The sequence below is a fragment of the Sceloporus occidentalis genome, unplaced genomic scaffold (genome assembly GCF_023333645.1).
Source record: "Sceloporus occidentalis isolate IW3139 unplaced genomic scaffold, rSceOcc1.0.p SCAF_10, whole genome shotgun sequence".
Classification (NCBI taxonomy): domain Eukaryota; kingdom Metazoa; phylum Chordata; class Lepidosauria; order Squamata; family Phrynosomatidae; genus Sceloporus; species Sceloporus occidentalis.
In genome coordinates this window covers 17312313-17324642 of record NW_028316990.1, presented here as the reverse complement: position 1 = coordinate 17324642, position 12330 = coordinate 17312313, and the positions used below count along the sequence as shown (strand labels likewise).

Here is a 12330-nt window from a genome sequence, read left to right as displayed (position 1 = left end):
AGTGCATTCTGCCCATAGAATAAATCACATTTAAGCAGTGTTCCATATATTTTTATAAGAACACTTTTTGAATCTGTCCTTTTCCCAGATGCTTCCATAGCTATTTGTGTGCAATCTGGACCTCCTTTGTTACTTGAAACCCAGGTAGCTTACCACTGCATGTTTTCTAAACATTGGAAAGGATGATGTATTGAAGATGGAGCAAGGTTGTTTTCTGCTGCTTCAGAAACTAGGACCCGGAGCAGAGTGACACAAGCTAGAGGAAAAGAGATTCCACCTAAACATTAGGAAGAACTTCCTGATGGTAAGAGCTGTTCAACAGTGGAATATGCTGCCTTGAAGAGAGACGGAATCTACTTCTTTGGAGGTTTTTAAACAGAGGCTGGATGGCCATCTGTCAGGAGTGCTTTGGTGGTGTATTCCTGCATAGCAGGAGGTTGGACTGTATGACCCCTTGTGGTCTCTTCCAGCTCTATGGTTCTATGATTCTGTTCTAGACAATGATAATATTAAAATAGTCAAAGAGTTCCCTTACCTTGGATCAAATACTGATTTGAACAGTGACTGAAGTCAGGAAATTAGAAGACGAGAATTAGGAAGGGCAGCGATGAAAGAACTGGACAAAATCCTAATGTGTAAAAATATAAATCTGAACACCAAAGTGAGGATCGTGAAAGCCATTGTATTCACCATCACCATGTATTGATATGGGAGCTGGACAGTGAAGAAAGCTGATACAAACTAATTTGAGATGTGATGTTGGAGAAAAGTGCTGAGAGTACCATGGGTGGCCAAGAAGACAAACAAATGAGTTCTGGAACAGATCAAGCCCGAACTCTCCCTGGAAGCCATGACTAAACTGAAGAAGTCATACTTTGGGCACATCATGAGAAGGCATGAATTAATGGAAATGACAATGATGCTACGAAAGGTAGAGGACAGACCACATGCCAGATAGCTAGACTCAAACAAAGAGGTCACAGGCTTGAACCTTCAAGACCTGAGCAGAGCAGTGGAGGACAGGAGGCCTTGGCGATGTCTCATCCATAGGGATGCCATGAGTTGAGGCCAACTTGAAAGCAGTTAGCAACAATAAGCTATCCCTATTCTTTCCATGTTCTTTTTACCTCTAGTACCAAAGTTTTAGTTAAAGTTAACTGAGGTATATTTGTATATAGAAGAAACAGCACTGGTCAGGAACCATCAACATTGGAAACATGCAGGCTGTAATATCAGGAAAAGAAATCCTCACTGAAGAATCCTCTCTTCTGTACAACAATTAGAGTTATAGCTGCTCTATCTTCTTATATTCTTATACTAAATTCCACTGGGTGAAATGGGATTTACTCCTGAGCACATCTGCAGGGAATTTGCATTTACCAAAGATGCATTTACCAAAGGTTGTGATCACAACAATTGGCCTTCTAAGTAAACTTTGTAAGTCAGCATAAACAACACCAGCTGTCACATTAGGCATTTGACAAATATAGTTATTATGCCATGTAACATACATTAAGAAAGAGGAGTAGCAAACAAAAGCATCTTTAGTTTCTCAAATGCAGTCCATGGATACCTTTATGATTAATTGGTTTAAAATATTAATAATTTGTTCTTCTTGGAAGCCAGGCATCTTCAAATATCAATATTAACAGTACACTTCAAAGCAATAAAATGCAATTAAAATCGAACGAGGTGAAATGGAAGATAATAAAACAGCATTCCCAAATGTATGAAGGGGGCCTGTTCATTGCATTCATCTAAAGAAATATTTGCTTCAGTGACAGTAGAAAAATAAGTCTGCAAACTGATCTTGTAATGCTTTTGAGACTAACTCTGCAAAAGAAGTTGTAGCATAAGCTTTCATAGACTTGGTCTACTTCCAAGCAAGTATACCAAGGGTGCATCTATACTATAGGTCAGTGATGGTGAACCTTTTTGAGGCCGAGTGCCCAAACTGCAACTCAAAACCCACTTATTTATTGCAAAGTGCCATGTCCCTCTGGCTTTCTAGTAACAAACTCTGGCAAACTCTGTGCTGGCACGATGGCACATGTGCCCACAGAGAGGGCTCTGAGTGCCACCTCTGGCATGCATGCCATAGGTTCGCCATCACTGCTATAGGTGCCTCTACCTCTCTGTAAATCAATGCAAATGTTACAGACAACCAAAACGCCTCCAGTAACCTCCTTTCAAAGGAAAGCAAATCCAGGTATAAGTGCTTGTTACATTTAGAGAAGTGGGATGGACATAATGTCCCACCCCTAAAATATCTTCCTGTGAATTTACTAGGTTGCTGAAGACAGGGAAACTTGCAGCATTTTCCAAAAGATTGGAAACAATGTCAGTAGCTGATTGACAATGGAAATTACCTTTTATTGTAGGAGGCATCATACACTCCATATAATTTTACATCTGTATTGGTAAATTACTGGCACCAGTCTTCTCTTTCCAAACTTAAACAGAGACAGTATAAAAGGAACTAGGTATTTTATGCTCTGGAGCAGTGTTGCGTATTGAAATAATTGTATTATAACTTTGAAATTGTATATCATGTGGATAATGTATCGTATTTTGTTAAAAATTAAAACAACCATAGCAACAAGCAGCAAATGCTATTAAAATGCAGCCGCATTTATGATAACGGCAGACACAAATAAAGTCAAATAACAGCAGGGAAAAAAACTATTAAAGCTAGCAAATAAGAGGATGTGTTGGCAGAAGAAATTATTCACACAGCAGATAAAAGAAGATAAAAAAGCTTACAGCAGATTAAAATCAAAATCATTCCTTATTATATGGTCCAAGAAATAAAAGCATGTTAGCCCACAGGGTTCTCAGTTTTCATGGGTCATCTTCAGACACCTGGCTTAACAATACTATGTGTGAAAGGCATCTAGGAGTCCTAATAGACCACAAGGTGAACATGAGTCAACAGTGTGATGCAGCAGCTAAAAAAGACAACGCGATTCTAGGGTGCATCAATAGAAGTATAGTGTCTAGATCAAGGAAAGTAATAGTGCCACTCTATTCTGCTTTGGTCAGACTCCACCTGGAATACTGTGTCCAGTTCTGGGCACCACAATTCAAAAAGGATGTTGAGAAGCTGGAGCATGTCCAGAGAAAGGCAACCAAAATGGTGAAGGGTCTGGAAACCATGCCCTATGAGGAGCGGTTTAGAGCGCTAGGCACTAAGCTAATAATTCCCCTAAGCAAAGTATGTGGTTAAAATGGCATCCGGCATCTCTGAGTAGCCATCCTTCAATTTAAATGGCTTAAAAGTGCTCCTGGACATGCCTTCCTCTTCCCTTGGAGCTAATCCTGGTTAGACTGATCTGGGAAGGGCAATTTCCAACTTGGATGCCACCAATGACAATGTTGAGAGCTTGGGGAAACTGAGATAAGGGCCTTGAAGATCTTAATGACTAGCAAGTATTTGCTAGTGATAGTCTTTGGCTCTGGCCAATAGTTTAAATAAGACATTCTGGAGAATGCGGATAAGTTCGACATCCATGTAGCTTTCTAGATAACCATCTTGTGAATTGTATTATATCCTCATTGTTGGATGTGGAGTTTGTTGTTCCCTCATTGTGGCTCCTTTCCTGCTATCCAGCTAATAGATTACAATCAGTATTTTTTCATAATATTTGTGAAGGTACTATTATTTCTGAATTTAATTGATGTTGGAAACTTCCTGTCTGCTGCCTTCTGTGAAAGATACCGATATCATAGCAAAATAAATCATCGCAACAAACCGTTTCCTCGGTTGAACATAAAAAGCTGAGATGCAAAGAGCGACGCTGGGTGGGAGCGCATAAATATGCGAAGAATGCAAACAAAACTTTGACATGAATGCAAAATGTACAACTTTGGTAGGAGGCTGGGCGGGCAGCAATAAATGCAAAAATCCTGTAGATTTTGGGGGAAGGCCAAACCAACTCTGCCTTCAAAACTCTTTCCAAAAAGTAATTCAACTTTTTTCAAAAGGACTTTTAAAAACACAACTGGAATTAAATAAATCTTTATTCACAGAGAATGCAATGGGCCAACATTCATGCACATGGCATGACAGTGGCAAATGGCACTATGGGGTGCATCTACATTGTAGAAATAATGCCGTTTGACACCACTTTAACTGCCACAGCTCCATCCCACAAAACCCTGAGATTTGTAGAGGCACCAGTTGGCCTTTCATATCCAGGGATCCTTTATCCACGTATTCAACCACCTACAGAATTGAAAAGCCCTGCTTGTATTTTAAAAGCAGTAATGAAAAGAATCTACTGTCAGGATCGGAGGGACCTAAGGCTGTTGCCTGGAAGCATTTATTCATATCTTTTGAGGCAAAACATTTACGGAAACAGAACGCTGAAGAGAAGAGCTGCTTATCCCGGTGAAATTGAAATTCGCAGTTCAGCCATGCTTCCATTATGTTGCCAAGATACCCTCCCCTCGGGCTGGCAATTTTGCCTGTGCCGTTCCTTGAGCGTTTCAGAAGCATGCAAAGTCATCTTGCACTTAGAGGAGCTCTTTCCTTCCCAGACCAAGCAACACCAGCTGAAGAAACTGAGGTTGTGCATGAGTCAAGAGTGTGATGCAGCCGCTAAAAAAGCCAATGCAATGCTAGGCTGCATCAATAGGAGTACCTATTTACATACCTATCACAGCATTTTCTTAGCAAGATTTCTTCAGATGGGGTTTGCCTTTGCCTTCCCTGAGGCTAAGAGACCGTGACTTGCTTAAGGCCATCCAGTGGGTTTTCACGGCTGAGCAGGGATTTGAACCCTGGTCTCTAGAGTTGTAGTCTAACGCTGAAACCACTACAGCACATTGATCCAGCGAGAAAAACATGATGCAAAACAGATCAATGGAGACTATGCTACAAACTGATCAATACATTTTATTTCATATAAGACATGAATATCTTAAAAATTGATTCCTAAAACTGTAATTGTAACCATTTACAATCATAATTTAAGGGAATGTATTGAAACCCCAAAAATGCGTTTCAGTTGGAAGGTAAGTTTCAGCGGGAAAAACGAACAATTCCACACGTCAAAGTTTGCTTTTTACCCTTTCGTACTGCGGCAGAAAAAAGTCCATAGCGGAAGAATTCAAGTTGTCAAAATCGTACTGAACTTCAAATGTTGGTTTCTCTCCAAAAATTGCAAGAGCAAGGAACACCGCAAAGTTTGCTGTGAGTCCCACTATTCTGAAAGAAGTCTTACGCTCTGGATCGTCATATTCGAAGGAATGCACCAAGTACGGAAGTCCATTTATTTGTATAGTTACGACATTATACTTTGAAGGACGAATAAAATACTCCAGCGGTACAAAAAACGTATCACTCACTTCTTCGGGATTCGGACGGGCTTGAAACGTATCTTCTATAAAGGCTACAACTGGAGTTACCAATGAATTGGTCTGAAAAGAAAAGAGGTGTTAGGTTCCTTAAAGCATCTCGAAGTCACAACAAACTCAAAGAGTGGAAAAAAAGCTCAGAGGGCAAGAGCTCTAGTCAGGTGAAGTACAGAACTCCTCTCATACATCCAAGTAAATAACAGATTATGAAAGTACTGACCAACTATTAGAGGCAATCATGGCAGCTCTGAGAATTATAAACTCTATGATTTGCCCAAGGAAGCCTTTCCTCAAATCCCTGTCAAACAACTTGCTTTGAAAGGGGTCCAATGCAATGTAGCGGTTTGAGGATTTCAGCTAATATGAAGTAATAACACAGACTGAGCTGTGCGATTTAAAAGGCACATTTCTCTAATCCAACCTATCAACTGATTATACTAAGGTGAGCATTTTAATACTTTGTTTTTGCAATAGTTTTAATCACATATGTTCCACCTCTACAACAGGCGTTTCACAGCATTTTTCAAGATAAAAACCCCACTTCAACATTTATATCCTCTTTTAAGGAATAGAAAACAGAAAATATAATATCATGTACTGTTTCTCTTGAATATCTGACACAGCCAAATGAAAGCTGGTGGATATACTCGATGTTTCAAGGCATCCTTATCAGTATGAAATCCAAGCTAACATTATTAATAGTTGTACACAGCCTAAGTAGTTATGAATCTGCTAGTCTCCTTTTAAAACTATCCACGTTGCTTTACTAACAGTACTTATTTTTTAATAGTGACTACAGTACTTATTTTTTAATAGTGTTTGGATAAACTGAACTTTACTTTGTCTATTATTGGCACAAGTCTACAGATGACTTCGGCCTGTTCAGGATGCAGCCCTACTTCTTCCTGAGCTTCTCGTAGAGCTGTGGATATTTCATCTTTGTCTGTTGGTTCACTTCTTCCTCCTGGAAAACACACTTCTCCTGGTGATCTTCTCAACTAGTAATTAGAAAAAATAAATTTGTTAAGTATTAACCTCAGTTACTAAGATCCAAGTGGAGAATTAACTTTAGAAACATTTCCCAAATAAACATGTTAAGGACTTTATGTCTTATATTTTCTGCTTTTACCTTGACCTCTGTGTAGCAAAACCTATACTCAATATATGTCAGAGTTTGCCCCCAGTCCAGCAGAAGTAAACTAACCAAACATATTTTATTTACTACACTTCTTCAAATGTTACAGTATACACTGATAGCCATGAAATATGAAGGAGAAAATTATGAAAGCACACAGCTGGTCATTCAATCTGGGCACCTCCATCCTTCACACATTCAAGAGTCTGCTTTTAAATCTTTTCATCACAACATTTTAGACTCTAATTTAGGACAGATTACACTCTTGCCTTTCACCAGGGTTTCCTTTTTATAACAGTTAAAGTGTAGAACTTACATGACCCATGGATAGGTCAACAGGTTTATGGGGTCAGTTTTTTTCGTTTTCAATGGTCTATCAATGGACGCCAGATGAACCCGTGTCAGGAATTTAAGTACCTTGACATTCACTTAGCAGAAAACCTCCCCTGGAAGCCCCATATAGGAGCTACTAGAGCAGTATTCCAGGCAGATTAATAACACATTTAAAAATATAATAATAATAAAAAAGAAATTACACTTGTCCCTCCATATTTGCTAGGGTTTGGGGCATAAGACCCCCGTGAATATGGAAAAACCACAATAACAAAAACACTCTGTGTCCTCCAGTGCAACTCTGTGGTCAACATCCGACATACACTGACCATAGAATGGCACTGGAGTAGCTACAAATGCCTCTAGGAATCTTTAGATCTTTCAGTGCAATTTTTAGTTAGAGTTGACCACAGAGTTGCACTGGAGGACCTAGATATTCCTAGAGGGAACATATTAATCAAACCCACAAATAAAAAAGCGCAAATATGGAGGTATGAGTTTAATTATTATGGAGGGATAAAGGTGTACCTAGGTTTTCCCTCGGACCTGATGTTCTATCTGCTACTCTGTTTCTGAGACTCCTAGCCATGGAAAATAACCGAGGACATGGCTGCTTCAACAAACATATGGCAGTCTCAGTTGATATCTCTACTGGTTTTGGCTTCTGGTGGGCAGATACAAGAGGCACAAGGGGAGCAAACAGCTAATTCCCCCAGTGCTCAGCTGTTCCAGCTGTCAAAAGTTACTGCACTGGATATTTTAATTACAGCTCTGAAAAATCGAGGCGGTGCTGCTGCCCTGAACAGATGGGCTGAGGCATGACAATTCTTTCTCACTAATAGGAAGAAGCACACTTTGTCAGCTGCATCTGGCTATTGGCAGAAGAGATTAAGATACGGCCCTTCCTCCTGGAAAAAGGGAAACAATATTAATTAACCCTAGTTATTTGTATTATGCATACCAGTAGAAACTGTTTGCTTACCTGTATCAGAGTTTCATTTCCACCAGGCAGCCTCAGTGATCTTGCATGGATCGGAGTCTCCGGTCCAAAACACTGTGCAGAAATAATCCAGTTTCAGACCGGTTTAACTGGCCTGGCTTAATGCTAATTCTGGAAATTGCAGTTTTGTGAGACATTTAGCCTTCTCTGTCAGGGAGCTCTGGTGCCACAATAAACTACAATTCCCAAGGTTCCCTAGCAGTTAAAGCAGCCTCAGACTGGATTATTTCCACACTGCGAATTGGACCATAACCTTGTGAGTAATGAATGGAATTGGTTTTGACACTGAGATGTTCATACCTTCATTGATCTGACAGTGAATAGAAGATGTAGTTTTCCATCTTTAACCATCAGCGGCAGAAGAACGGAGGCTTTTCCCCCTGGGAAATGGGAAAACCTGTCTCCGATGTCAAATTTCTTCAGCTGCAGCTTAGCTTTATCTTTCACACTCATTCCAGAACTAGCAAATAAAAATTAAAAAAATTAAATTAATTAAATAAGAAAAAATCAGGACATTCATTTGAGGATTTTCATTAATTCAAACAAAGCTTCAGATGATCAGACAAAACTGTACATATTTTGAGTGAGCTAAACACTGCAGTGAGATGAAAACTGTAGGTATATGAATCTCTATAGAACTCTAATCATCATCTTGTCCCTTGGAGGCAAAAAGAATCAGAACGCTTGCTCTTAAGCACAAATACTGGGAATAATATAACAACAGCTTTTTAAATCATTCCTAGTAATATTATAGTACTGTTTTGTTAAAACACTCTTCTTTTTTCCCTACTGCCTTTGACCTTACCAAGCATTACTGTCTTTTTCTAGGGACTCATGTCCGAAGTACGATAGTCTTGGTCTAGCCATCTTGGCTTCTAGGGAGAATTCAGATTTCATTTGCTTTAAGAGCCATACATTTGTCTTTCTGGCAGTCCGGTGTATCTGTAAAACCTTTTTGCAGCACGACATTTTGAATAGGTTTTCTCCTTATCAGCTCTCTTCGCTGTCCAAATTTCACAACCGTACATTAAAAGGATTGGAAACACGACGGCGTGGACAATCTTGTCTTTGGGCATTCAATGATATATGTTTTCCCTGGAGGATTTCATCTCATTCTTTCACAGCTGTCCTTCCAAGTCACAGTTTCCTTGTGATTCCTCAACTCCATTCTGATTGAATAACTAAGCCAAAGTTTGGGAAATCCTTAACTATTTCGCTGTCTTCATCACCCTACTTTAAAGTTACATAAACAATCTGTGGTCATGATTTCGTTTTCGTCATGTTCAGCCGTGAACCCGCCTTTGCGCTTTCTTCCTTGACATACTTCAGCGATCCTTGCGAGTCTTTGATATTCTCTGCTAGTTGCAGAGAATGGTGTCTAAATTGTTAATGTTCCTTCATCCAACTGTTATATATCAACTCCAAGTATTACATATTAACTTGAAATGTTAGCTAATGATATTATGTTTGAGACTGCTTTAACTGCCATGGATGAATGCTAGGGGATCCTGGGATTTGTAGTCTGGTGTGGCACCAGAGCTCTGTTGTGACACAGGTTAAATCACTCACAAAACTACAAATCCCAGGATTCCATAGCACTGAACTACGGCATTTAAAGCGGCCTCAAACTGATTTATTTCTGCAGTGTGGATAAACCCTCTGAGAACGTGAAGCACATCTATTTACTTTGAAGGGCAATGTCCCCATTTGCCCCCCCCCCCCACAATAAGAAAAAGGCAAAAATGGTGTGTATGTGTAATAAAATAAATAAATATGAAATAAATAATAAAAATATGAATTAAATAATAAAAATAAAAAATAAATTTATTAAATTATTTTAATTAATTAAAATAAAAGCAAAAAAATAGGGGGGAATGAAATAAATAAATATGAAAAAATAATAAAATAAAATTATTTTAATTAATTAAAATAAAATATTAAGGTCAAAAAATAGAGGGGATGAAATAAATAAATATGAAAAAATGATAAAATAAAATATGAATAAAATAATTAAAATATGAATTTATTAAATTATTTTAATTAATTAAAATAAAATAGTAAGGGGAAAAATAGGGGGAATGAAATAAATAAATATGAATAAACAATAAAATAAAATATGAATTTATTACATTATTGCAATTAATTAAAATATTAAGGGCAAAAATGGGGGAAATGAAATAAATAAATCTGAAAAAATAATAAAATAAAATATGAATAAAATAATAATAATAATAATAATAATAATAAAATGAATTTATTACATTATTTCAATTAATTAAAATAAAATATTAAGGGCAAAAATAGGGGAAAATTAATTAAATAAATATGAAAATAAAATAAAATATGAATAAAATAATAATAATAATAAAATGAATTTATTACATTATTTCAATTAATTAAAATAAAATATTATGGGCAAAAACAGGGGAGAATGAAATAAATAAATTTGAAAATAATAAAACAAAATAAGAGTAAAATAATAAAAATAAAAAATAAAAATGAATTTATTAAATTATTTTAATTAATTAAAATAAAATATTAATTAATTGTATTAAATTAGTATAACATAGCACTGTAAAAACAAAAATAAATTAAAAATAAATATGGAAAATGAAATGAGTTAATAAATAACCGCCACCACATTCTCCCCTCAGCAGTAACAGAATCGAGGGGCTCCTGCTGCCCTATTTCCCGCCTTTTCCCTCCGAAAAGAGCAGCCTCCCTTCTCGCTATGGCTACCTTTCCTGCTCTTCGATAGAGACATTCACCGCCGCCATCTTGAAAAAACCCAACAGTCGAACTAGGCCTCATTACTAAACGGCTTCACCTCTCCCTTTCTATGTTTGCAAGTGATTGGTTCCTCGGCGCTGATTGACAGCCTTTCCTCCTTGTCCTGGCCCCAAGCCAAGCTTCTCTGCGTTACTATTGGTTTCTTCACTGAAAAGGCGGAGTCTCAGTGAAGCAAAGAGAGTGCTGGAAAAAGTTGCAGTGACGGCAACAGAAGAAGGTTTGTGATTGGCTGTTTCTTGAAAGCGATTATGACTGGAGGACTGAGTTGTCTCTCAAGGCGTTTTCAGCCTATCAGCTCCTCACTGTTTCGCCCGCCTCCAAAATGGTGGGGGCAAAGTACTAAAATTGCTGAGAGGCAATAGAGTGCCTGGAAAAGTTACTTTTTAGGACTACAGCTCCCAGAATCCTGGGAAGGATAGCCTAGAAAACCAAGTTAAAGCAGTATTAGACTCAGTCAGGAAGAGTGCATCTACACTGTAGAGATAACCCAGTTTGATACCACTTTAATTTCCATGGCTACACTGTCCTATGGAATCCTGGGATTGGTAGTTAAAATGTAAAATGTTCAAAAAGAAAAAATGGAGGCCATGACAAATAATAAATAAAATGAAATAAATTCATTTCCTATGGTTTATTTACAGCCCTGAGAGCCAGTGGTTTGAGTGCTGCTGGACTCCAACTCTAGAGATCTGGGTTCAAATCCTGACTCAGACATGTAAACTCAATAGGGATTGAGACAGTGTGACTCAGACATATAAATCCTCTGAGGTTTATAACTCTTCTGAGGTTGAGACAGTGTAACTTGGCAGGTTTCTTCAGAGGAGGCTTGGAGGACCTCTCTAGGAATTTCTAGGTCCTCCCAATGCAACTCTGTGGTCAATGTCTGCCAGAATTTGACCATAGAATCATCCTGGAGGACCCACAAATTCCCAGAGAAGCGCTTTCTCTATTCATCTCTATGTCTTCCAGATCCAACTCTATGGTCAATTTCCAGCAGAGTTGCACTGGAGGACTTAGAGATCCCTATTAACCAAATCCGCAAATATAATTGCTATTGCTACTATATAATCAAATACATGCAAAAGTACATGTGTTGCATTTGGAATAGGGGACCGTTGAGACTGTCGTAGGGGAACAATGAATCAATATTGTCTGGCAATAGGGTGGCCAGAGGTCATAATCACAAAGGAGGACAAGGCGCCATAAAATGTAGCGCACTCGAGAAAAATGTAGGACATCACAAAATAAAAGCTTTTTAAAAAGTAGTATACAGTAGATATAAATTCATAGTGATGCTCAGAACGGAGGACATTTTGACATTCTTCCTGGACAGAAGGTTGAAATCTGGAAAAGGAGGAGGTCTGCTGCTCTTGGTTGGAAATCACTAGCAGGCTGGGACTTAGCAATATCTATTAGCTGGGAAAGCAGAGAACAAAATGAATCCTAGAAGATCTTCGGCTGCCACCTTCTGGTTCACATGCGCTGCTGATGCGCATGGTGATGACCTGCATCCCATTCACATTACAGAGTTACTTATATAGTTCTCTTATTCCACTTTAACAGCCATAGTTCCATCTTATGTAGTTTTGTTGTTTGGAGAGGTACTAGACTAGAGCTCTCGGCTGAGGATGCTAAAGGCCATATCCTAAACTGCCAATGTCAGAATTCATAGGGGTTCCCAAACTTTGTTTCCCCAGAAAATATTTAGGGATAG

General features: G+C 38.3%; 1 protein-coding gene across 4 annotated transcripts; it reads right to left on the bottom strand.

Moving 5' to 3' along the window:
- Window positions 1–4878: 4878 nt before the first annotated feature.
- On the bottom strand, window positions 4879–10781 carry NUDT7 (nudix hydrolase 7). 4 transcript variants are annotated; one of them, XM_089540542.1, is made up of 5 exons: window positions 10566–10781; window positions 8127–8286; window positions 7809–7880; window positions 6198–6356; window positions 4879–5421 (listed from the first exon to the last, which is right to left on the bottom strand). In XM_089540542.1, the coding sequence occupies exons 1-5, from the start codon at window positions 10601–10603 to the stop codon at window positions 5053–5055; spliced, it is 798 nt and encodes a 265-aa protein (XP_089396668.1). In that variant the 5' UTR covers window positions 10604–10781; the 3' UTR covers window positions 4879–5052. The 4 variants fall into 4 exon arrangements, with proteins under 4 accessions (XP_089396668.1, XP_089396669.1, XP_089396665.1 ...); XM_089540543.1 differs by lacking the exon at window positions 10566–10781 and adding an exon at window positions 10465–10544; XM_089540539.1 differs by lacking the exon at window positions 10566–10781 and adding an exon at window positions 8632–9550.
- Window positions 10782–12330: the final 1549 nt, after the last annotated feature.

Excerpts from the sequence above, each read along its gene's own strand:
- NUDT7 (XM_089540539.1), bottom strand. The coding sequence starts at position 8,795 with ATGTCGTGCTGCAAAAAGGTTTTACAGATACACCGGACTGCCAGAAAG. Across the intron at positions 7,881-8,126 it reads TCACTGTCAGATCAATGAAG|TGTTTTGGACCGGAGACTCC; the intron begins GTATGAACATCT and ends ATTTCTGCACAG. Across the intron at positions 6,357-7,808 it reads GAAATGAAACTCTGATACAG|TTGAGAAGATCACCAGGAGA; the intron begins GTAAGCAAACAG and ends TCTAATTACTAG.